Source organism: Trachinotus anak, unplaced genomic scaffold (genome assembly GCF_046630095.1).
Source record: "Trachinotus anak isolate AG129_WGS33_773 ecotype Australia unplaced genomic scaffold, CSIRO_AGI_Tana_v1 ptg000002l, whole genome shotgun sequence".
Taxonomy (NCBI): Eukaryota; Metazoa; Chordata; class Actinopteri; order Carangiformes; family Carangidae; genus Trachinotus; species Trachinotus anak.
The window spans coordinates 15,073,698-15,100,685 of NW_027273853.1; the positions used below are offsets into that span (position 1 = coordinate 15,073,698).

General features: G+C 41.6%; 1 protein-coding gene across 2 annotated transcripts in view; it reads left to right on the plus strand.

Annotated features, from left to right (window-relative positions):
• sema3d (sema domain, immunoglobulin domain (Ig), short basic domain, secreted, (semaphorin) 3D) overlaps positions 1-26,698 on the plus strand; it is a 29,175-nt gene extending 2,477 nt beyond the window's left edge. For both annotated transcript variants that reach the window (XM_071500882.1, XM_071500890.1), the window contains exons 2-18: positions 4,849-5,106; positions 8,805-8,965; positions 10,739-10,801; positions 10,898-11,017; positions 11,125-11,218; positions 11,768-11,896; positions 13,455-13,591; positions 15,476-15,590; positions 15,822-15,891; positions 15,985-16,129; positions 16,624-16,846; positions 17,229-17,317; positions 17,634-17,675; positions 18,326-18,483; positions 20,337-20,401; positions 20,496-20,635; positions 25,486-26,698. In XM_071500882.1, coding sequence (XP_071356983.1) covers positions 4,849-5,106; positions 8,805-8,965; positions 10,739-10,801; positions 10,898-11,017; positions 11,125-11,218; positions 11,768-11,896; positions 13,455-13,591; positions 15,476-15,590; positions 15,822-15,891; positions 15,985-16,129; positions 16,624-16,846; positions 17,229-17,317; positions 17,634-17,675; positions 18,326-18,483; positions 20,337-20,401; positions 20,496-20,635; positions 25,486-25,941 — 2,465 coding nt within the window. In that variant the 3' untranslated portion in view covers positions 25,942-26,698. The remainder of the gene's footprint in view (positions 1-4,848; positions 5,107-8,804; positions 8,966-10,738; positions 10,802-10,897; positions 11,018-11,124; positions 11,219-11,767; positions 11,897-13,454; positions 13,592-15,475; positions 15,591-15,821; positions 15,892-15,984; positions 16,130-16,623; positions 16,847-17,228; positions 17,318-17,633; positions 17,676-18,325; positions 18,484-20,336; positions 20,402-20,495; positions 20,636-25,485) is intronic.
• Positions 26,699-26,988: the final 290 nt, after the last annotated feature.

Consider the following 26,988-nt stretch of genomic DNA (forward strand, 5'->3'; position numbering starts at 1 on the left):
CAGGGTTGAGATAGAACAATAGATTTATGTCCCACATTTGTAGAGGACAGTAATGCTCTTGAGAGGAGTTGTTGCATAGCATACATGGGTGTACCCTTGTAACCTCAGGCCATCAGGAGGCAAGTGAGAGCACTTACAACTGTCTGTCACTGTTTTCACGCTCTATTGCTTCCATCTGCCTTCTTTAGGATGGTATTAGCTTACACACACAGATATGTTCATGCATGCAGACACATACACATTCAGAGTTGCATGCCTGGTCAAGTGTAGAGTTACTTGTTTTGTTGTCCCTTATCAACAAACCAATCAGCATGTTTATGTATATGGTGTCGTATTGGTTACATGTTTGCTCTCTGTTGTCTTTGTTTCCACCCCATCTTTTTTCTGTTTCCATCTTCTCCATACAGAAGAGCTAAAACACAGATCCAGTATCACTTCCCACCACTCTCCCACCCTTCCATTCACCCTTGGTGTGACGGCAGACCCGAGCTGGCACTGTCTCAGTTGCATATGGCTTAGCTGAGGAGCTGTGGGCTGTCTTTTTTTCTTTACAGATTAAACCGCAACATTGAACATAAAGCGCGTCCTTAACAAAGGCAGCGCAAGCACTATTATCTGGCTGTGGTGTATTTGATTACCATACCAGCAGTTGCACAGAGTATTCTCTTTCCACTGCTTTCAGATAACAGCTTGGGGAGGGACAAAATGTGGACAGACAGGACCTCGGGGTTGGAATTTTATCCATCTCCTTTGGTTTTTCCCCACAGACACACTCTTCCAAAACGGAAGGAATTCCTCTGGAATGTCCTCTCGCCTGGGCATTACCATTCACTGATTTCATCCATAGAGGTTTCAAGCGAATTGTGATTTTCATGTCCAGTGTAGTGCTGTGAATGTGTTTACATGAATCAGAACAGGGCCTGAATATTTGCTCTGAGAAATCCTCACATAAACTCATTTGGTAGGTCAGTGGAGTTAACTGTCAGCACTCCACGGTGCGAGAGGGACATTTTTAAATCAGATAGCTTGTGAATATCTGATTTATTGGATTTATTAGAAGGTAAATGGCTACAGGAAATACAGACTTTCCTAATGGCAAGGGATCAAATGATCCCTGTTCTAGTCCATGGAGAGGTATCAGATATCCTTGCCTAACATGTGTTATGCTATTCATTCATTCATTATTTAGGGTTAATTTACTGCAAAGCCCATCTCTGTCTCAATCGCCATGTTAGGATGATTGAATTTTGTATGTGTAAGGGGATATTTCGGCAATTTATTATGCATTCATTTTTTGGAGAGATATGTAATTTCCCAAGAGATGAACATGTTGTGCTGATAGATAGGGTGTTTCACTCGGATAAGGTGTGGTAATGTTTGTGGTTGAATTCTAAAATGAAAAACAGTTTCCTGTCTTGATGTTTACTTTATGACTTGAGTAAACAAATTACAGAAAAATGAGCAAGGGATAATATAAAAGTTGCCAAAAACCACCACAAAGTTCATACGTTTCATATTTACTTGTTTCTGGCAACAGCTCATTCTCAGCATACAGTAAAACACAGTGAAAACACAGTGAGATCTTTGTGTGTTAACATCATTGAGGCAAAATAGTTTAGACAGGCATTAGAAGACGTTGGACCCCTCAGATCAATATTACTACAGCATCTGCACCTTCAGCTGACAGCGGTATTTTACTTAAATCATTTAGCTTCTTATAGAAAGTGAAGAAATGTATCCTTCTCCTAAAATATACAGTATATTACAGTGCCAAGACATAAAGAGTAAGAGTGATACTTGTCTGTATTTGGACAGTGTTGTGTTTCTTTCTTTACTGCCATCTATAACTGGAGTCATAGCTAGCAGAAAAACTTTAAAATTTAATGCTCCTTATGTGTGCTTTATAGTTTGTGTTTAGTGAAAACACAAACAGTGTGGCCTGGTGGCAGTCTGGTATTTTCCCTAAGAGACGTGAACTCACACAGACTCACAGGGGAGTTACATGCCTGCTTAAATGCAACTCAAAAAAAAAAAAAAAGATGATTGACCGGTGCCAAGAAAAACAAGTAATGTCTTGAGATTTAGAAACAATTACCTGTGTTGTTATGCCAGGTCAGTGCCTGTGGTCAGGGAATAGAGACAAATAGCTGTGCTAATGCAGTCTGTGTTGTGGAGATGGAGGGGTTTGATAATAGTGTACTCTATAGAGCACCTGGGTGTTGCTGAATGCCTCACTGAGGGTGGTCTCAGTGTGAGAATACCCTGGCCGGAGCACTTCTCCACCATCTGCTCCTTCCTCATGACCGCTGACAACTTCTACTGGGAATATTTTCTCATTTAACTTCAGCTAATTTCTTACATAGCATCCAAATGCCTGGATTTTGGGCCATTTTTGATGATTGTTTGATGGCACATACAGGCCTAGTCGGTATTAGTTTGATGATGAGGCCGAACAGGAGAAGCCACCTTATTCGAGGAGGTGACACTTGTAAGATGTTGAGCACCAGCAGCACTATACTGGCTTCAGGCTTTAAATCTGTCACCATCGCCATCAGGATTGTTTCCCATCACCCCCTGCACCGTGTGCCGGTCATGCTGCCAAAGACAACAGGGACTTTTGCCGCCAGGAACCAGGAGTGTTAGCTTAACCCACATGGCACAAGCTGCGTGTTTCTCCTCTTCCTCACCTCTCTCTCTCTCGCATTCTTTTTTCTCTATCTCTCTTTTCATCTCCATCATTCACTCACTTTCTGCACTTTTGACTGACTGGCAGCATATACTATGTCTTTCTTTGCTATACTGTGTGTCAAGCTCCTGTTGTCATCCTTTTCTCAACAGATGGAGAGTTTTTAATGCTTCTCTTCCAGCACTTGAGCTTTCTCTTTTGTTTGGGGGCCATTCTCGTAGAGAGGGCCTATACCGCTGATGGATGTTGGTACTCAAGCGGTGAAGAGAAATACATTACTTGAACGCTATTCACTTGGGTGAAATCTTGTCACTGCTCCCCTGAAGATACTGTTAGGAGGACGGGCCCCACCACCGGCACTTTCACTGAAACCTTCTCACTGTCTCCCTCTCTTTACTGAATGCCCATCCATCACACACGGCTCTATATCTGTATTTCTAACCCTGAAGGTGTGAAGGTGCCTCAATTTGTCATCTTAAATAAACAGCAGTCTGTTTATCAGGGTCTGATCCTCTCCAGTTTAAAGCCATGGGGTGCTTGGATGGGTGCCACTCTGCCCTGATTCTCCCTGAAGTTTAAAACAGCAGATGACAAAACTGGACAGGAAAAATAAATGAAGTGAAATGATTTATGAAATGAATACTTTTACAGCTTGTATCTGTCTGCCAACATGCCATTGTAAATTTTATCATGCAACGCAGATCTGTGTGCATAGGCGTGAATGAATGTATATGCTCACAATGTCACCTTATATAATTTCCTAGGTGCTGCTTTTGTCCGAATGGTTATTGTGTCTTCTCTTGTCTAAATCTTCCAGAGAGAGTGTGTTTGCTACAGAACATCTATTAATTTAGGCTGACATTGTTTATGTTGTCACAAGACAAGTTGATGTGTGTTATCTGAGACGGAGGTGGAAGGAAATTAATGAGGGGGATGTAGCAATAAGGTCTGAGGGGAGAGGCATTCTTTTGATGCATTCATTAATTTTGTCATTGATGGTCTGGTTAAATAGTAGCTAGATGGCTGTGGACAGTGCAGGAATGCAGGCCAAGTAACGACTTGGTATGATGCACAACTTTTCTTGAGGTGCCTCAAATATATTACTAATATGTATGTAATTGTGTATTGATGGGTCCAGGTTCTTTGTTAATTTGATGGTTTTTTCAAAGTATCTTTGAAAACATTGTGTATAATCTTTGATTCAAAGTTATACAGATAATACCCATAGTAATACTGTGTTAATATATAAGTGTTACTTAAGAAAATAAAACCCTCTCTGCAAACTGATATTGTCAGTTTCATGCCCTACAATACACACTGTAAGTTATAGGGTATTGGAAATCAGCATCATTTTTTTTTTTTTTTAAATGAACAAATGTCCCAGTTGGATATTTGTCAGATTAAATTTAACTGGGATTTAAACATTTTATCATTTGCATGTTTCCAGTCATTAAATGTTCCTAGTTACCTACTAAACATAACCAAAAAACAAAAAATGGTCAATTTTCTGCAATGTTCCTGGTTTGCTCTATATTCAGTTATTGAACATCGCTCAGGTTCTCCTTGCTTATTAGTGACAGAAAGGCCAGTGAATGTTCCCATGACTGTTCACTCATACAGCGCACTCTTCACAGAGTCTGAACTAATGTCTATGGTGCACTTTAATGCACTGTGAAGTCCCTGATAGGACATGGTCCATTTTTTTACAGGACATAAAGGAGGAACTGACAGGGTCATCAGCCAGTGCTAAAACCATTGGCAAGTATCATTTAGGTGAAGAATGAAATGAGTTATTCATGTGAAAAGGAGAAAGAGGAGAGAGGGAAACTGAAAGATAGCAGAATGTGACTGTTTTGTTAGCCTGACCTTTGTTTTGGGCAAACAGATTTAAAGGCAACACAAAAGGGAAGCCAGTGACAGGCAACAGCTGATGTAGGACGGGTAAAGAGAAGGGACATGCCTGTAGGGCTCCATGGTGAAACAGCTGAATAGTCACAACAGAAACATGTGTACATATCCTGCATGAAGTTAAGATGAGACTACACACACACACACACACACACACACACACACACACACCCACACACACACACACACACACACACACACACACTTATGATTGCTCCTCCCTAGCTTGACTCTCTACACCGGTCTCCCTCCAGGGTTGCAGAAAAGGACAGAGTGGAAACGGAACAAGACCACTCCACACACCATGAAGAAAGAGGGCTCTGATAATCAGAGTATGAATGAAGTTGGGCCTCTGTTCTGCATGTCTGGCAGTAATTATGGAGGCAAAAGGAAGAGGATTAAGGTACTATCCCATCCTGTGCTCCCATTAGTGGGATTGATTTTTTTGGCCACCCTCCCTTTTGGAGCAAGCATCAAACAGAGTGTCCCCAGGGTCAAACTCAGCCACAGAGGTAAGAAATGAAATGTTGTTGATTTGTCTGTTCATTTTATTGTTATTACTTATTTACATTTACTTTGATTCTTGGATACTATTTCACTTTTTATCTTTTTAAGAGCAAAATAAAGTTTGGGTAAGTTGAGGATCATCAGTGCACATGCACCTCGCTGGTGTTATAGGACTTTTTTTCTATTAGAGTTTCATCCATTCAATGTGCATCTTCTAAGACCATGTTTAGCTTTGTCTACCTCTTTAGGTAACAGTTTGGCCCCACTTCTCATGTGACTTTATGCACACAGACAAGAAGAAAAGTGAAAAGAGATATTAGCACACTGAGTCGCACTGTTCAAGTGGAATGAGGGATTTAAGATCCACTTACTGATCCATTAGCCCACTTCATAATTCCCTATTTGTCACTTTTTATGAGCATGAGAATGTTTTCTGGCCACGTTTTGTGAAACACGAACGCAATCTCTTAATCCCCTCATCAACATAAATCCTTATTACATTAACCTGAAGTCAGGTTTATATTTTGAGAATTTGTGATAGTGACGACAAATTGGCAAATGTCTGTTATTAATGAAACACACTGTTGTATTCTAAGTCTATGTCACATGCAGAACATACATTTCATGTTGATGCTCCTGCTCCATGGGAGACTGTCGTTTGACCTGCTGTGTGTATATTAGTCAGTCTCGGCAATGTGCGCTGTGTCCATGTTTGCTTTGTGCCACTGAGGGAAAGCTAAATTATTGCTCCCCTTAAAACCCATTCTAAACTCCAGTGCAAACTTTACTTCAAAGTCTCCATCCCTCATGCTATGTATCCGCTGCACCCAACCACACAAATGAACTTCAGTCTTGCTCCATAAAATTGAATCCCCACTGTGACCTAAAAGTAAACTCACTCTGACTTTGACCTCCAAAACCTCTCTGTTGGTCAAAGGCTTCCAAACCCAGTATGGCTGGAAATAGACACACATGTATGGCCTGAGTGTCCAACATAAATATATGTAAGTATCTGCAGGAATAATGATTGCTAGGGACAGTGTTTACTCAGCAGTTAGGCTCGTATTTAGCTCCACAGTTTTTTTATTTCATGTTTGTTCCAAACCAACCAGATATAAGATATTGATAAAATAGAGAGAAGTTCATTATTTCAGATATGATTGCATTTTATTGAGTCTAGATATTTGAGAGAACTATTTTTTTTTTATATTCTGACAGAATGTGTGTCTTGGCTTTGCTTCACTGCATTGACTGCGAGCACGGCTGACTAAACTGTTCATTCAAGGGAAAGGCCGTCTGACTACAGTATGCAGTGGTTTCCTTTGGACCTCAGAGTATCAACAGTAGAACAATGTCCATGTTTGGCTCTTTCAGTCAGAACGACTTAAGCAAAGAAGAATCCATCAAAAGCAAAATCACCTCCACCCCAGTGCACACATCATGCACACAACTTGTCATCATCTCATCAGTGCACACTGCTCAAAAGCAACACAAGCCAGTAGTAATCACTCTTCAAACATCGCATCACCCTCCTGTGAAAGCACAGCTTCAATGGGCAAAGGGTGAAACGATCAAAGTGAAATCATCCCTGAGTGGGTGAACACCTCCAAACAACTGCCTTCTACTCTAAACCTGTGACCCTAACTCTGAAATCATCCTGAGGTATAAGTTTAAGTTTCATCCAGAGCCACAACACAGACAGAAAACAAGGCATCCTGTCAAATGAAAAAGTTAAATCATCTGGTCATGATTAAAATATCTCTAATATGATTCACATTCTGATTGTCGCTTTTGTTCTTAATGTGTGAGCAGCAGGACAAAGTTACACTGTTTATTCATATGCAGCACAGTAGAACAACAATTTTAAAATTTTCTCTTAACATTTCAAACAAAAAACAACCTCTATTTAGTCAGCAAATGTACTTAGTAATGGCAAATCAAAACACATTTCAGTGAATTAAAGTACTTCTTACTTGTTGACCTAACATCTGATACTGCCGGCTGTGATGTTACTCTGTATTCTGAAACCATGGACAGAACATCCTACACTGCATATTAATGGCAATCTGAGGCTGTGATCATACAGCTTGAAAACAGCAGCCTTGTTTCAGCTAGCTTCAGTGCAGCTCTAATGATCAGCAGGTTACTTCTAATGATTATTGTGCTAAAATGATGGGACTGTTTTCCCCAACACACATGGCCAATGCATATACACAGTCATTACAGCAATGCTTCTTTCCCAGTTAGTGCTCTCATTTCAGCTTGTTAGATTAAAGGCAATGAGGAGGTTGAGGTTGAGTTAAGTTAGGTGGTCTACATGTGTACAGTATCAGGCGTTATAGTATTATAGAGCTTAGGTGTAGTTTATCAGAAGAGCTTAAACCTGTTGGAAGAAAGCCAGCTTGGTGATGTCTTCCTTAAACCACAGGCAGAGGAGCTGATCCTGAGCTGTTGAGGGCTCTCTTCTTTGGGGAAAGGTGTGGAGCACTACGCTAAGCTAAGTAGGCTCTCTTTCAATGTGCTCATAGTGCTGTGTGTTTACAGAACAGATTAGCGTTAGCCAAGGGCTAGCAGGCCTAATCTCTCTGTGAGGTTTAGTCTGCTGCTGTGGCCATGATGTGTGTGTAGGGGTGAAAGATATGAGCATGTGGGGGATGCTGTGTGTGTGAGCCTGTGTATAGGAGGAGGTATTAAGCAGGATTGTATGGTGTGTGTGGGGGGGGGGGGGGGGGTCCTAGAAGTTCAAATATTGGAGGTTGGTAACCTCTTCAGTCCTTCACACCAAGAGGGTAATCACAATGTCAATCCTTTCAGAGTGACTCCCACAGGACTCCCCCGTGTTGAGCCCGTGTTTATTCAAGGCATGTTGCTATACCGGCGCAATGAAAAGAGCCTGGTGATAGAAGAGATTTCCTCAGATCAAGGAGATCAAGGACACAGTACTGCACTGAGAATGCAGTCAGTTTTCATCTCCCAGAAAACTCTTTATAGTGGACTGTGGAAGCTGGGAGTCCAAAGACCAGCCAATAGTAATTGAAACACAACCTATATACAGTATATTTAAAGTATTCCCACTATAACTCACATAGAGGTCTACAGAAAACCATAGCATCATCTAATGTGTGAGCAACAGGTATTACACCTGCTCATATTGCCTGTGACAGGTCTATGTTATAACCACAGCTCACAGTTTATGAGGATGTTCAGTCATCTGCAAATTAGGTCTAATCAGGAAAGAATTGGTAGAGGGAAAGATCGTTTTAAGAATAAATAAACCCCCATCTGCTTGTCATCAGCTGGTTTTAAACTGAGACATACCCTCATGATTAATGAAGTAGCTATGAAAATACCCTGATAGCAGTATGCATAACTGAAGTAATGTGTTGTTGAAGTCTTTACTACTGTATCTCCTCTCTGTCAGCATGTGTAGCTAAGGTGTTGAACCACAGAGGATTAGGCAGCCTCAAATCAAGCCAAGACATGTTTTAAAACCCAGAAGACGAAAACCCAGTGCTCGTCTGTGGGATTTCGGTGCAGAGAATAAGTTAAGCTTGACAGAGTAATCCTGCTGAAATATATTTTCAGCGCACTGTGGTTCAATATTAGATGGTGCATTTTTACATTTAAGACATGTGCATACACTGTATTGCAGGGATTTATCAATCTCTTTGTTTCTATGTGTGTCTGTCTCTCTCTGGCCCAGAACTGCTGCAAGCTGGCAGTGTATCTCTGTTTTTGGGCCCCTCCGATGGCCTCCACTCCCACTCGCTGCTGTTGGATGAAGAGAGAGGCCGTCTTCTGTTGGGAGCCAGGGATCACATCTACCTGCTTGACCCTGACAATCTGGTCAGAGCCCCCAGAAAGGTACATGATACTGGCGAGAGCACTGAGTAGGAATGTGCAAATTATATGTAGAAGCATACAGAATGATCCAAAACTAGTGGAACAAATAAACAGCAGCTTTTGGTTTTGTAGCTTCTCAGACCATATGTTACATTTGTGAGGTGGTTTAGGTAGGCCTGGAAGTGTTTACAGCAGTCTTAAGAGTCCCCACACCCTCTGACAGAGGGATAGTGATGGAAGAAATTCAAGTTTGAACAGGAGATGGAGTGTCTCCTTCACACACACTAACTAACTCATGCAAAATTGTGCTTGCAGTTACTTGAGACACAACTCTTTTATTTGCAGTGAACAACTTATTATTATCAAGACAGCCATTGAGTCTCATTTAAGTGGGGATGATGTAAAGTATTATTTTTTGCATTAACATGCTGCTGAGCTGGAATGCTCTCAGCCATGTGTCTTAGTGTTGAAGAGAAGAGCTCACCTTTCAGTCTGCAGCAGTCTGAAACTGTCTGTCTGGTGAGGTCAGGGTCATGATGTTGGAGGGCACACACACACACCATAGACACAACTGCACACACAAAGTATATACACATTTACAGAGCACGCACGCTCGCTCTCACGCTCACACTTACACATTTACACAAACACACAAATGCATTTGGACGGATGCCATATGTTATAGTTTGTAGATGTGAGTGTGTGTTTACGCAGCTGAGGTTGATGACAAGTGGGACGACAGTGTGTTTATTTGATCCTTATCTAGTTGTTTTAACTCTTAGTCGTGCTCTCAGAGTGTTGCCTCTCTGGTCATTGATACTGATGGGAGATAGGCACCAGAAGTCTCTGAGTCTTTTGGGACCAGCCCTTGACGGCGAATGTGATCTAGAGATACAAACTTTGGCGTTTATCAGTAAATGAAGTGGCGTACCTGGAAAAGGACCTTAGGGCACGAAAACACAGCAAAATATTTTGCTTGCAAGCACTCCTGTTGTTTCTACCTTGATTTTCAGGAGATAGCTGCTGTCCTGTAAACTTTTCATCGTAGTCTTTAAATATCCCCATGTGCTGTGGTAAAACTAGGCCACTGATCATTTCATGCGCTGGGTTTCAAAACCAGCCGCAGCCCTCACACAGGCCGAACACTGTGCTCAGTTAAAACATCACACAGTCTCACTGGTTTTATGTATGAATTCCTTGCCGGCATGCGATGATTCGAAATCATGAGGTGTTTTAATATTTGCGCTGGTGTGTTTGCATGCGTATCGAGGCTCTGTCGAACCATGAGTAAGGTTGGCGATAGCTCTCCTTGGTGGGGTTTAGACGAGGTAACACGCTAAGCACATAAGCCTGTTATAACACATGTGTGAACCTGGTGGGGTACACTGAAGGGACCATGGATGTTATATGTCTCTTGTACCAGCACCTGGAGGTGTTAATTATAATGTAACTTACAAGTAAAGGACTCTAAAATGCACAAATGGCCAATGTAGATCTGCTAAAACAGGAGTATTATTTACTGTCCCTTCAGATCTTATGAGAAGTCTGTATGTTGTTAATTTCATTGGTTTAAACTTGTATACAGAGCACTGCAATAGTCTGGTAGGGATATAATGAAAGTGTAAAATATATTTTCCAAGTTCTTTGTAGATTTAAAAAACTCTTAGCTTTAAAATCTTGAATTATAGTAGCACCTAAATGGAAGATAAATGTATGATGACTGATTTGAGATCTGAGTTTAAAGGCTACATTATGAGATGTGAAATATTTTTCTTTTTATTTATCTGTCATTAGATATATTGGCCTGCTCCCCGGGACAGAGTTGAAATGTGCAAGCTGGCGGGCAAAACTTCAAACGTAAGTGCTCAAGATCTGTACACTGCTGTGTGGTATACCTGTTCAATAGGGTGTTACAGTTCAACCCTGCCCTTTTTCTGCCTCTTCTTGTTGCAGTTGGAGTGTGCTAACTTTGTCAGGGTGCTCCACAACTACAACCGAACACATGTCTATGCCTGTGGGACAGGAGCCTTCCACCCCAACTGCGCTTTCATTGAAATCACTGGGCGCAGAGAGGTAAAGTACATAGAAGTGTGTGAATCTCAGCAAGATAAATTTTGGCAGTTCAGGATTTGGATTCAAAGTTCTGAAAATGCAATGCTATCTTCCTTTCGGTCTCACAGGATGGTGTGTTCCAACTGCTGTCTGGTACGGTGGAGTCTGGCAGGTTGAAGTGTCCTTTTGATCCGTTGCAGCCATTCACCTCAGTCCTCACAGGTAAGATGAACCATCACACACTTTAGTAGTCCTCTGCCTGCCTTATCTCTCATGTGCCAGAATTTTAATACTGCACAGCACCGTATCCCCAGGAAAAGATGATGTTTCTTCGTCACGTCTTCACTCAGTCGTTGAAGTAAATTTGTATTACTGTATCAGTTTTCCCAGCAATTTTCTTATTTTGCTCAATAAAGAGGCAAGCACACATTTCTCAGGCAGCGACAAAGTTACTTGGCAGGGAGTTGTAAACAACATGTGTTTTTGAGCCTTATCTCTTTCATATGTTTGTTTCTTGAACTCTTTCTCAGTCTGTGTTTTTTTAAATTTTTTTTATGGGTTCACTGAGGTAAGCCAGTGAATTGCTAGAAGCTAAATAATATTGTTAAATCTGATGATATCTTTTATGGTGCACATATTGAATAGAATCATTGAAAATATAAAACTACTACTACTACTACTACTAAACTGTGATTTGATTTTTTCATGTGCAATAATGTACTGAATATTTTGATGTCACAATTGATTGACCCGTCTCTGTAATTGGTCCAGATCAGTACCTGTATGCGGGAACATCTTCAGACTTCTTGGGCAAAGACACAACGTTCACACGCTCCCTTGGCCCTCCACCTGACCAGCACTACATCCGCACAGACATCTCTGAAGACTACTGGATCAATGGTACACACATGCTTGCACATATCCACATTAACATGTCGATTGCACTCAAAACTTGTTATTGCTTTTTCTCCAAACTTCCAGCCTCTCTACTGATACAAAGAGCCTCTCTGTGCCCTCAGGATGGTTATTGGCATTCCAGCAGAGAGGAAACAGCACACTTATTCATTTAGCTGGAACTTTTATATGACCACACCTACAGGGGAATTTACAGTGTGCCACAAAGTTCACGTTCTTAGTCACACTACCGCATACACACACACATCCGCACACACACACATAGGCGTGCACAGTCATCAGTGAGGAGGGAGTCCTCTCTCTTTCTGTATACACCTCCAGTCTGGAGTGTTTTACAGCAACTGATGGGTTGTCGTGTATCAACAGTTGTCACCAGGATCTAAATCCTTACACATGGTCTCCACATTTCACAACCACACAGTCAGAGATGTTTGGAGTAATTACGTCTCTCTGGCTCTCTCTCTCAGTGTGTGTACTGTATACAGCGTGTGTTGGCGCCGGGCATCAGATGGAGAGAGAGAGCACATAATTTCTTGCAGTGTTTCTGTTCATGTGAGCCTGTGGAACATCTTTCCATTGCTGCAGGACTAACAATGACCTTCTGTGGAGTGTGCTAGCTGTTGCACATTAAGTTGTTCCAGTAGGGGAATCACCCTCTGGTGGTTGGCTCGGCTTCTACGAGTTGAGCTAATTGTTGATGTAATGTCACTGCAACACTTAAGCCTTTGGACTCAGTTCCCCTGACTCAGGACACTGATGTCAACATGCTGCTGTCTCCTTTCCACCCACTACTATTTTCTACATCATGTACAGTTTTCATGCCCTGTGCAAAATCATAAACTATTCAGTCCATATACATTTCAGAGGCAAACATTCTTCTGTTTACTGCATTACATTTAGTTATTATTTGTGCGGCAGCCATAAAAACTAATGATTTTTATTTTAAGATTTTAAATACTAATATATTATTACCTTATAAAATATGATACTTTTTCATATACAAGACATGAAAGAACATGAAACCTGTCTGTTAGAGTGACTCACAGAGAATTATCACCCGACTCTGCAGCTCCCATTTGTCTCACATTCACTGGGTTTGCAGAAAAACAACTCCAAATGAATGATAATGTTGCTCTGTGTCTGCACGATGTGTAAATGGGCAACTGTTCAACTTATTAAGGTGATAATATTTCAGTGTTGTGTTTACAGCTTGCTCAGAGGGTAGATGTTTGAGCCTGGGTGTTCCAGCTAGGGATGAAAAACAAAACTGCTTTTAAAATGACCTAAATATTCTGGATGTCACTTTATTAGTCCATGTAGCAAACTGTATAGTAAGTTGAAGATTTATGTGCAGCCCAAGCTTTAGCTTAGTAAATAGAAAGGGTAATAAATCAGACGTCTCAGTAGAAATAGAGCTAGGTTGTAAATAAACACATGCTAAGTGTGTTTTAATGCCACTTAGAGGCCGCAGAGCATGGCAAAGCCATTACCTGACACATTTTAACAGTCCTCCATCTCTCTCTTGTCTTCTCTGTGTATTCAGAGGCCAGGTTTATATCTGCTCATCCCATCGCAGACACCTACAACCCAGATGATGATAAGATATATTTTTTCTTCCGGGAGGTATCATGGGAAGGCAACGACAAGAGCATCCTGTCCCGAGTGGCTCGTGTGTGCAAGGTGAGATATTACACAGTGGAGGTGAGGAAAGTGGGAGGTATTCAGGGGAAACGAGGGGAGGTGGGGATATGACCAGTGCTTGGAAAGATAGGCGAGAGAGAGGGGGACGGAAGAGAGAAAGCCCCAGCCAAGATACTGGACATGCACGTTGAGACTTAGTTGGTAATGAGAGAAAGAGAGAGCTAAAGTTGGTGAGATGTAGTGGGACTAGTAGAGAAAATTAGTAAGAGTGCAAGACCTCTTACAGTCTGTGGTGGAGTCATAACTCCTTCAGTGATCTGACTAGATAAGGATCTTTGTGTCAGCCACTACAGGAGTGTTTTATGTCCTCCAGGAGGAGAACTAGCTGATAAATTCTTCTTTTGTAGTTGTCTGAAAGAGTTGCAGGGTGCTGCTGTCAGGGGCAGTAAATCATGTTTTTAACCCCTTTGTGCTTTGCTGCCCAGATTGTCCCCGTGATCGTGATCGTAGTTGAAAAATCTTTGCACCATCTCATTGTCATCATTCTCTCGGCAAAAGATTTGCATGTATTCTTATTAAAAGCGGGAAAAAGATTTATTTTGTAGCTGTCTTAGAGACATAGTCTGGCTTTGGAGAGATTTAATTTGCATTATAATGCTTGCACATGTATGGCCTTACATTACAGATTGTTTTGTTCAATCCACCTTACACTGAGAGCTTTCAGCCTTTGCTGGAGCAAGAACTCATCATTCACAGGTCCATTGCTTGAAGCATATAGCCAAGCTGCGACTGGCAATACAAATGTCCTCCCTGTTCCGCTCTTAGATGCTGCAAGACATTTGAGAAGCATATCATGTTTCAGTGCCCATTAAGTTGTATTTGACAGCATGTCAAAACAACTGTAAGCTTGGACGGTCACTGCACAGCTGATTGAGGACAGATGCAGGATAGACTCATGATTGGGATTCTTTTGTGTACAACAGAGTGTACCATTAGTCATTACAAATGGGAATAGTCCACACAGCAGTTTGCTATTTGTATTCGGAGGTCTATTGCTACATTCTTAGAGAAAAGCTTTCAGCGTGTTTATGACTTGGGAGTAAGCTGTAAGGCAGACTGGAGGGAGATTCCTCTGGATTACAGCCCTCTCTCTCTTTTTCCTTCTCTCTCCAGTATCCCTCTCTTTTGGTCTTTGTATTTGTCCTTCTCTTTCATTATCTGTAAGTGTGTTTTTTTTCCCCAGCATGTAAAAGCAATAAGGGCACTTCACTTCAGTCCTCTTTGAAGATTATCACCATTGTGAAACATCCTCATTAAGTGCTTACATTTTTTCTGGTCTCTTAAACACAAGTGTGTTTTTGTGTCTGTTGAACCATAACGGTCTTTTCTATACCACTTGGTTAGTGCGTCGGCCAAGTTTAATGGGGAGGTTCTCTTAAGTTTTCTATGAATTACAAAGAGGTGCACTTCAGCGCCCTTACCATAGCTCAATCAAAGGTGGCTACTTTAAACACCGGTTCATATGCTAAGATAAAACCTGCATTATTAATCAGCAGTCTCACTTCTCTCCCGGCACTTCCATTTGTTTCTCTTCTCCTTTCATGTTTTCCTCTCTCTTTTCAATTACTCCTGACTGTCATTACACTAACAAGAAGGTCTTCTTTGTGCTAGTAAAATAAGCAGATCCATATAGGCGGCATGTGGCTCACCTGTTTATTTTCCTAATTAGTGCAGGAAATCGGAGTGGGGCTGCGATTCATTGTGTGGACTCTGTGTGTAAGTTTGTTAGATAGATTACAGTCACATTGTGGTTAAGTACGAGGTGTGTTTTTTTAATTTTTTATTTTTTATCGCGGTCGCCTTTTGGCCACTGTGGACAGCTGCACTATGCTGACTATGGTTTTGTATGTGGTTGTGTTCCAGAATGATGTGGGTGGGCTGAGGAGTTTGACCAATAAATGGACCACCTTCCTCAAAGCCAGGCTTGTGTGTTCTATCCCTGGACCAGACGGAGTGGACACACACTTTGATGAGCTCCGTAAGTGACTGAGGGAATAAGAAGAAGAAATGTGGGCCAACAAACTGGGGTTTATCATGCAGAAATGTTCAGAGTGCATTTTAGAAAATGTACCAGCAGTGCAGCTTTTCAGTGGCCGTATTAGACTGCAGTGGCTGCTCCCTGCAAATATAAGTACACATGGAGATACAGCAAAATCTTTTCTGTGCACACAAAGACAATAAAAACAAATGCTGTGTCTCTATCTTCTAGAGGACATCTTTCTGCTCCCTAGCAGAGATCCTAAAAACCCCATAGTGTATGCAGTCTTCACCACCTCCAGGTAAGTTCAGTGTTCATCACATCATTATCAACACTAGCTGTGGTCTCTCCTTGGGTAGTTTAACAGAGTCTCTGGTTTCCTCTTCCTTCTCAGCTCCATTTTCCGTGGCTCAGCAGTGTGTGTGTACAGCATGGCGGACATCAGGGCCGTGTTTAACGGACCTTACGCCCACAAGGAGGGGCCTGACCACCGATGGGTGGAATATGAAGGGAGGATACCGTATCCACGTCCTGGAACGGTGCGTTGCTGACTGAGGAGTACAGAGACAAATAGAAGTGTCATACATGATCACTCCTAACAACAGATTTTTTTTTTTCACAAATTAGATGACTAATGACTAAACTTTCTTACTAATTACAAAATAATAAAGATGACCTAATTAGATTCAAGGGTGAAATGTTCAAGATGCTGTAGGGTGTGCATGCTCACATCTGCACTTGACATTTAATCAGATTCTTGTTTCATTTAGTTGAAAAAAGTTAATCAGGGTTGTGTGTGTGTGTGTGTGTGTGTGGTTGTGTGTGTCGGGGTGTATACACAGAAAGAGGGATCAGTTTTTTCACAGATGTTCCAGATGTGCTCTGGCTCTTGCAGTTTCTTATGTGACCACCAGAGGGAGATGTTTACCTGTAAATTAGTGAAGAGGACCAGTCAGTTCTTGCTAAATGGGGACATAGAAAACAGACTTGTAAAAATTTAGCATTAGATCAACCTCTTCTTTCTGCCTTTCAGTGTCCCAGCAAGACATATGATCCAAGGATCAAGACCACCAAAGACTTCCCTGACGAGGTTGTCAGTTTCATCCGATTCCACCCTCTGATGTATCGCTCTGTCTACCCTCTGACTGGCCGGCCTGTGTTCACACGTGTCCGCGTGGACTACACTTTGACTCAGATTGTGGTGGACAGGGTTTTAGCAGAGGATGGACAATATGAGGTCATGTTCCTGGGAACAGGTGAGACATGCACGCACACGTGCACACACCTCTATCTCTTGCAATCCTATACCTGACCAGCAGAGGACACTAGATCACTATGAACTGTCCTCAGCCTCAAGCAGATTTTGCTGATGCTCCCATTGTCTTGATTTTGGAAATATAGGTAACTGTAAGGTTTCTTTTGGATCCACTAAACTTTCTTAGGTCTCAGCACTGACACACTTGTACATTTTAACATGTACTGTATAAGTCTAAATTGGTTGAGTGTCAAACTTTTGTTAGCTCCCGAGAGAGGGATGTCAGTGAATGGATTAGAGGTACTCATCACCAGTGGATATGAAAACAGAAGTCATACCTGACTGCTTCACATTATCCACCTTCCTGTCTGATTCTGTCACAGATGCTGGCTCAGTTCTGAAGGTGGTGAGCATCACTCAGGAGAACTGGTCAACAGAGGAAGTGGTGCTTGAAGAACTTCAAGTTTTCCAGGTTTTGCGAACAACACGGCTACACACACAAATCCGCATAACAAGGCACACAAGCACACTCACATTTATTTACTGAGAGCGACGCTCTTTGGTACACGATGCCAGCTGCTTTTCACTTGTCCTCAGTGGGACAGTTGACTCATCAAACAGTGAAATATTCATCACGCCTTTCATATACAAACCCTGCATTGTTGATGGATTTTTCTGAGCTATTAATCAACAAACTCATCTGCTGTTTTTACTCACACAATGCTCCGGCTATGTATGTTTACTGAGGTGTTAAAGTTGGTGAAGTGTGTTTGTTTAACTTTTTGCAGGTTCCCACCACCATCCTCAGTCTGGAGCTGTCTTCTAAACAGGTTCGGCCTCATTCTCATCCCCTTTCTTCCAGTGCTCTCTGCTATTTCTGCCCATCTCCTCTGCTCTCTGCCTTTATTCGTGTCACATGCATTCGTTAGTGTGCACATGCCTGATATGAGACATACTGTTTTTAATCTTCAAATCATTCATGTATCCCATTTTCCTCTCTCTCTCTTAAACCTTGCCCATTTATTTCTAGCTCTCTCTCCCCCTTCCGCCTCATTATCTAAGGGTCAGGGGTGTCAATACACACTTCAACCCCAATCACAGCTTCCATTAATCTCCAGCAGTGTTTGAGCTGTATGTGTGTGTCTGTATGTGCATGCTTGCAAGTGTTTTCAGTGGTGGTTTGGGAGTTCTCCCTAAGTTCAGACGAGTCAGAGCAGATTCTTTTTCACATTTGTAAAAATTGCTCACTGTGAAATCCTTCAATGTCTGTGGTTTGTTTCAAGTTTCTGTTGATGTTTTAAATGAGTCTTACTGTTATAATGGTTTGACCGCCAGTTCTCCTTGAGCTTAATTTCACAATGGGAAACCTGAGGAGATTTTACTGAATGAAGAATCCATGTATAAGTGGAAAAACGAACTACATGTCACTGTAAAAATCTTAAGAATTTATGAAGAGTGTGGTATGTGTTTTTCACTACAGCAACAGCTCTATGTGGGTTCAAGCGAGGGGCTAGCACAGGTTTCACTCAGTAGATGTCACCTGTATGGCCAAGCTTGTGCTGAATGCTGCCTGGCACGAGACCCCTACTGCGCCTGGGATGGACACACATGCTCACGATACATCCCTGCATCTAAGAGGTACCGTGCATATGTAACACTTCTTACTGTGTCTTCCTTTATTAAAGGAATATAAAATATATGATAATTTATTTATGGTCCCTAGAAGAAGTTTAATTTTGGTAGCCATGCAAACCTCTTAATCTTCCTCTTTAAAATAATGTGGAAAAAAATGATAGATTAGGCAACTTGAGTGCAAATGTTTTATTTAGTTGAATGAAATTCTGAAGTTACACAGAAGTGACACTAATAATAATATATGCAATAATTTAAAATCATGAATCATTAAATTAGTAAGTTCTTCTTTTTAAATGTATAATACCCATCCACTGTGCAGTATTTTAGCTGTACACTACTTCACATCACCCACTTTACCATGAATCAGGCAGTAATCACTCTCAGTTACAATGTTAAGAAAAATAATCTTTTCACACACATTTGCATCACATATCAGGGGAACCATTATGGGAAATTACAAAATCAAATAATCACTCGTAACCTGGACGCACACATGCACACCTTTGTGAGTAAGCACAAAAGCAACACTGCAAATACCACATTTAAAACTTACTTTTAAATTTACTCACTCTCAGAGAGAGTGAGATCAGAGCTGGTTCACGTTAATGTCTCTGTGATTTTTAAAAGGTTTTTTGATGTTGGCTGGTGTGGTTTATAGCAACAAAGCTGAAAATATTTGTGATCCAATAAAAGTAAAGATGAATGTGCATCTATAAGCTGCTTTAAACTGACCCTTTGTTGCCCTACTTCTCCATGATGTGTGTGTGTGTGTGTGTGTTTGTTTGTGTTCCCAAGGCTGGTTCTTTATTCTGGGCCTGTCAGAAGGAGTTCATAGTTGTTGCTAAATGTGTTTTCTATTTTGGTTCTCCTCACCTCTTCAGCACTTTTTCCATGCCAGATGGTATTATTCCATTTGAGTTATTGATCAGAGATGTTCCTCAGCTGATTAATGCTACTGTCATTCCACACCTCTAGAGTCAAGTCCTTGAGGTGTAAAAATATGTGTGTCTGTGTTTTTTTGTTTGCATGCTTGCAAGAATCTAGGCTCTACAGAATATATAGCCTACAGTCAGGGATCACACTGCTATATTACTGGCCAATGGGGATGCTGTTATGGTATGTGGAATAGTGGAGGCCCTGCATTTGGTCTCCAGGGCTCTTTGAAAGCTGATCTTCACAGTGCATGAGTGTAGGCTACAGATGTCCCATCACACGGAACTGACAGGAGGTGGAGGAGGTGAAATCAATACAAACTGAAGGAGCCCAGCTCCAAGCTAGAGGCTGAAGACACTTTTTAAACCATTTCTACTGTAACATTTATGTAGGAAAACAAATCCATCTGCATATGAGGTCGGGTAATTTCACTTTTACTTCCAAATCAACATCTCGAAACGAGACACAGCACTAATGTGAAGAAAATCACATTGGACTGCTGAAGATTTGCTGAAATAAACAGATGTTTATTTAAAAATTCAAGGTCTCAATAAGGATTTGAGAGGCTTTGTAGTTCTCTTAGGATTACAAGTGTCAATCATGTGTCAGACACTGAGGGTTATCAGTAATCAGAGGTCATCTTAAATCACATTTTAAGTGTTTCTGAAAAAATGTTGCTGGAGGTAATAATCAGACAACTTCTTCACATGCTCACTGTAGCATTCCTGTTTTTTCTAGTGCATGCAAATTTGATGTTTACAGAGAGGTAAACATCAGTACAGTCTGAGATGTACAGCTGTCTGAGAGATACACCTTTTATTTACTTCTTTGTTGACTCAATTTAAATCTAAATGTGTGCATTTATTAATTGTCATACTGTACAGATGACCTTGTTAAGATTAATGTAAGTGTGTGTTCTCCAGGCGAGCCAGGAGACAGGACATCAAACATGGCGACCCTGCAAGTCAGTGCTGGGACACAGAGGACAGTATGTAGACTTTGTTCTTTTTGTAAGAAATCTTGTTTTTTTCTTTCAACCACAGCAAAGACTTCTGGATCAATAACAGTCGTGTTTTCTTTAGGTCTTGGTGGGGGCCGGGTGGAGGAGAGGGTGCTCTTTGGGGTGCAAAGCAACTCCACCTTCCTCGAGTGTATCCCCAAATCTCAACAGGCCCAAATACGATGGTTCATACAGAGACCTGGATCTGAACGCAGGGAGGAGGTACTGCCCAAACACTGATGCACAAATCATTTCTAAATTCCTGCCTTGTCTTTTACTCCATACTCGCTCTGTCTGAGTCTGAAGGTGGGCCTTGGTTTTGCTTTTCTTGAGTTTACTGTACCTGAGGGGTCACATTTTTGTCATGCCAGGTTACAAAACAGTGAAGTTTTTTACGTAAGTGCTTCAAAGCATCCAAAAACATCACACTGGACTTCCCTCTCACTGTTTATGAGGTCTGAGTCTTGAACCCGTTAACCACTGTTTGTGCCACAAATCACATCACTGGAGGTCCTGCTTGTCTTGGGGAAGATGAAAACATAAAAACAGTGCTTGGATCATGACAATACCGTTCACTAGTTATGCAGGCTTGAATACCCAGAAGTCACAGCAGTTGTGGAATTATAGCTAATAAGGGAGCAATCCATGGTCTCACTAGTTCCTTGAATTAGGTCATTATTGATGTTTATGAGTGTCCTGGGCTTTTCTGCAGCTCCTCCGTTTTTGAGCAAGGTGAGGGATGACTTAAACCAGAGCCACCCTAGCGGATGGGGATGGGACATCACATATCTCATTGAGAGATACTCAAAAAAAAAAAAAAAGAAAAGATGAGAATTTTATTTTAGCCAGCATTTAACCTTGGTTTTTCATTTTTTTTCATTGGGCAGCCAGCTATACATGCTGGAATGCAACTGCTGTTCCCTGTTGGCCACTGCAGGTTATTGAAGGAAGACTACAGATTCTTTCTATTGTGTTCTGGAAAGAATGAAATGTTGGAATTTGTAGGCAAAAAACAATACACTGACATCATACAAATCTTAAACTAAAACTAGCGGTGCAGTTAAAAACTCAAATGACATGATGGTGGTGATAGAGAGCAGAAACTGGCTGAGTCTTTTTAGACGAATCTCAACTTGGTGCAAATGTACTGTTTATTTGCAAAACTGAAAAACAAATTTGCATTATTTGATTTTTCACTAATTGTCACTGCAAAGGATCAAAATAACTCGACAGGATGGTGAGCAGAGAAAGACGCACAGGGAGCGAGTTTCTACTTGAGGTGTGGAAAGGAGCTCAATGATGATGACACTTGTCTCCCGAATGAGACAACAGAGACCTGCTTACTCAGCACCTCAGTGCCCTTCCTTCCCCTACCCAAACATACAAACTTTCCTCCACCCATTGCGAGTGACCTGTTTACCACTCAGCCGGCTCATTCCTCGTATCCCTCTGCTTCCCACTACACTTATTTACTCCCACAACTGGTCCCCTGTCCCCGCTTTCAGAGATGAATGTAAACACAATGACAGGTGCAGGGGCCACTAAAGACCCATGTGTTCCTTTATGGGCCTGCACAGCAGAAGGCCCTTGTGTGTGTCTGTGTGCATGTGCGTGTTTCGTTATGATCCCCTACAGCGGAAATCATAACAGAGCGCTCCCTAGGGACAACCATGTGTTTTGGGGTAATGAACACAATGGGGTGTTTTCTGTGTTTGTGTGTCTAGGCATGCAATGATATGTGACCTATTGTACTCTAGACAAAGTGATGAAGGAGTGTATGCAGGAGTTCTTCCTCCCTCCGGATAGTCATGTGATAGACACAGAAGCTAAAAAAACACAACAGGATGTGCAGATATGATGAATTAATAGCGAGTTCAGTGGTGTTGAGTTCTGGTCTGCGTTGAAATATGCACATAAATTCATTTCTAGTTAACTGATATTTCAACTCTCTGTCTTCTCTGCCAGTGAAAAGGTAGAGAGAGCCACCACCCAACCTACTGGCAGCCTGGTACATTTTTGTTTAGTCTCACAATCTTTCTGATACATTGTTTAAATAATAAATCAGACTAGGGTGAAGGCTTACATTAGAAGCCTTAAAAAAAAAACTTAAAAATGCTGCTTCAGTATTTGAAGAGTGATCCTGACAGGCTAAAAGGAAGCAGATGGTTCATTATGATTCTAGGGGAAAAAATATTTAAATGGGAAAACACAGCTTTACAGTACTGCAGGCTTTGCATGAATGAATGAATAAATAAATAATTGAATAAATAAATGCAATTCTTTGGCCCAGCAGCCAGTGAACATCTCAAATGTTTGTAGACATAGAATACCCGAGACAAAAGGAGACTGCGACGCAAATGCTTGATCGTTTTTATGTAATTATACATGGATGAGAAATAAATTCTTTCTACTAATGGTCTAATAAATTTACATTTAATTAACTTGTGAGGCTACAAATGTGGCTTTCAAACTGAACAGGAAAAATAGGAATTAGTTTAAGAGAAATATTGTGGATGTTCTGGAAGTCTAATGTTTGAAGAAGTTGTCTTTCTCCATTATACTCACAGGAAACTTGTCTTGCTAAAATAAGCATATTTAAGTTTTTGCTGTTTGCTTTTCATGGGACATTGATATCGGCTATGAGGCATGTGATTGATTGTTGTCTTGGCTGGAAGTCAAAGAAACACACTTCCTGTACTTTTTGTGTTGTGATGGAAGGGACTGGTTTTGTGTGTTTCTTTGTTTGTGCTGGCATGTTATGTCTTTGTCTGAGCCTTGATAGACTGAAGAAATTCAGATAGCTGCCTTGTAGTTGATGCTTTTTGGCCTCTTTGGTTGATAATTTCCTCTTCCCTGAGGTCCAGCTGGTAATGCTGTGTTTACTGGCAGCTATATCATGACACCTAACCTTTGTCACTGTTAAGAAAGAAAATCCCAGTTTCCAAAGTAATTTTTCACACAACGGCAACGGTTGGGTTGTGTAGCATAGTGGTTGTAACAGCACACACATATACACAGGAGTGTGTGTGTTTTTCTTCAGCGGTATGAGGAGAATATCCTCTGATTTACTGAGCTCCCTCTTTTCCTGGAGCTGGGTTTGGGGATGTAAGGTTTCTTTCCTGTGGTAAAAGGCAGTCTACCTGCTCTCACAGCTGTGGCCATGTGGTGTTGGAGCTGGTGATGTCTGGTGATGTCTGAAGTGTCTGGCTCATTTCAACCTCTCACTCCCTGTGCTTTTCATCCCACTCTGTTTCCCCCTGTCTGTCATCCCTTCTCCTCTCCTGTCCCTCACGCTCCCTCATCAGCCCCACCTTAATCTCTCTTCACTTCCTGCCTTCATGCTCCTCACTCCGTCTACTTTGTTTCCTCATACTTTTCGTGCCGCCTCCTTGATTTCCCACAGTCTCTTCCCTTCTGTGTTTCTCTCCACACTTGCTGCCTCCTGATGGGTTTAAAAAAAAAAAAAAAAAAAAAAGCCAGCTGCCTGTAGCACCTGCAGCCTTCTCCAATACTTGTTCTCCTCGTTCACTCATTCACACTCTCCGTCCTCTTATCCCCTCGTAAAAATCAGCCATTAAAGAAGTGAACTGGAAGAGATTTCTCTGTCTCTCTCACAGCATGTTTGTGCGGGTGTGCATATATATGTGTCTGCTTGTTCCTGTGGGTGAATTCGCCTCCTGGAGCCTGGAATGCTGGCCCATTAGAAAATTAGTAATAAGAAAAGCATGGATGATGCTGAATTTCATGGATGATGTTCATTACAACAAAGCACAGCATGGACCAAAGCTGCATTGCTATTCTTTGCAGGAGCTTGTTGGCTTATTCAGATGCCCAGATATACACAGACACACAAATACAGACAGACCATCTGGGTGAGTTTAAATGTCTGGCTTTGCCGTTTAGTCACAGATGCCTTGTTTTCGGATGGCAGAGTGGAGACAGCTTCACAGGCACACAAATAAACCCATCAGTCACACATCTCCACAGACACTTTGCGTAAGAGAGATGGTAGCTTTTCAATATATATCCCATGTGTTTTGGCAAATGAGTCAGGTGTGTCAGCAAACAAGAATGTGATAGGAGAGAAACCAGTAAGTCTAATGTGAGTAAGGCCAAATCCAAAGAGACTCTGAGGCCTGTGAGTCTGTTTCTGCCTGGACAATAAATCATCAGTGGGAGACCTAGAAACCACCACAGAGCTATACTCACACAGACGCATACACAGACGCTCATGTGTAGATGAAAATGAGAAAACAAAGCAACAGCACACACATAAGTAATAGATACTTTTCTACAGGCCTGCACCGCTTTCTGTAGCTGTCTTATCAGTTACACCTCTGGGGGCGGTCGAAGCAGGGCTGTGGGAGGTATGCTTTTGAAGCATCCACACACACACACACACACACACCCATCCTGGACACACATTCTTGTGCTCTTTGACTGTCCTCTGAACACAGCTGTGTTTTTTCAGGCCCTGACAGCAGCATTGCCACCTGATGAATCACAGTGGATGCTAAATGAAAAGAGGGGACCATGCACATTAGCATGCTACTTACCCTCACACCTACAATAAAGGACATGCACCTCACCACATGCACACACAAACCTTTTTTCCAAACACCTTTCTTTGTCTTTTCTTGCTGCTTGCACTCATCGTGCATCTAAAAATCTCTCCACACCACATAATGACCTCTGGCCCCCCAAGCTGTGGGTGACACTCACCACACCCAATTCAATATGCTTCCTGTTTCAGGGGTCATTACCATGTTTAACGCACCTTGGATACAAGTCAGGCATGAAAATAAATGTGTGTCAGCAGGGTGGGAGGTATCAGGCGAGTGTGTTGTAATGTGCAGCCAGCCTGATTTATTGATTCAGGGCACAGAGATGCAATATATGTTGTTGCTTCATAGTAAAGCTTTGAATCATGATTTTAGTTTAAGAAGGTGCAGTTTTGATAATTTTGTGTTGTATTGTGTACTAGTTGGTCAGCCTAACCTTAGGCAGTTGTAGTCACATGACCTTGTTCTTCATGATGAAGCTGTAATACTCTTTGTTTGGATTTTTTCCAGGTCAGGCTGGATGATCGGGTTGTTCACACTGATCGAGGTCTCCTGATTCGCTCCCTCCATGCCTCTGATGCTGGTGTGTATGTCTGTGTCGCTCAAGAGCACACACACTTCACCCACACTCTCCTCCGTCTCACACTACAACTTGTTACACATGGCCAACTGGACGGGAAGTCCAAGCCCAGTGAAGACCCCATGGTGGAGCTACGACACGGCGGAGAATCCCGTCAGCGATATAAAGACTACCTGAGAGTGATGAGCTCTCCGTTTGGCTCTCTGGAGGAGTACTGCGATTCACTTTGGTTGGAGAAGAGGCCATCAAGGGCGCGAGGACGAGGCTTAGGAGTCGGCAAATGGAAACACATCCAGGAATTGAAGAAGAGCAGAAACAGGAGACACCACAGAGAAAGGGAGGAAGAGCGAGGAGGAGGGAGGGTGGTGAGGACAGCACAACCGTGAGGGGTGAGGTAAAAAAAACAAAAAAAACCCATTCAGGATGAGCTGAGTATATTCACCTACAGGGTGATGAAGCAGACATGACACAGAGCTGTAAAATTGCAATGACAGATCAGTCCATGACTAAGCAAAATCTAACTCTGAGTTAATGAGCCATGAAAGACTGAGTTCAAAATGACTATATTGATTTCAACAAGCAATTTAAAGCAGCATGGGTTTGAGAGAATGTCATTTCTTCATGTGCCAACTGTGTAAGAAAATTTCTCTGAAATTTCCATCTTATTTTTTTCTCCAATTCTAAAAGGAAGCTACTTCAAATACTTTGGATACAACTGAAATTATTAGTTTGTCCTGTTTGCAGATGTTTCAGAGAAAATATTAGACTACATTCCTGACATGTAGATGAAGTGACCCGGTGAAGGATTACAGATAAAACTGACAGTTGATAGAGGTAATCGAGGAAAATATATACTGTAGTAATATGAAAAAAAAAAGAATAGAAGAAAAAGTTTGCTCATGGCGATGACAATGCATTCATGTTGAATGACTGTAAATATTTATATAACATGTACAGGAGATACGGCATGCTAGATTTAGTCCAATTACTGATCTGTGTAACTCAAATAATAATCATGTATTATGTTTTGGCTGAAAAAAATAACATATTTTTGTACAAACATTTAACACATGTACTGTAGGTTCAATAGATGTTTTCATCATTGTTGTGTTTTTCAGTTATTTAAATAAATGTGTCTCTGAAGCTCTGTTCTCTGAAGTCTTGCTTACTTCCATTCTGTGAAGAGATAAAATCAACGCACATGAAATCTATTAAAGGTGCAGACATGCAGGCGGTCTCAAGAACACAGTAGCAGGTTGAGAAAGGGTGAGGGTTAGCTCATCCTCTCCTCTCCTGATATAGCAACACAAGTCCCTGTATGCTGTATGCGGATGTCAGAATGATTCAGGACCAGCTGGTCTCTTGTTTAATGTAAGTCTGTGTGAAAGAGAGAGAGAGAGAGAGAGAAGGAGATAGAGAGAAAGGTGGTGTCT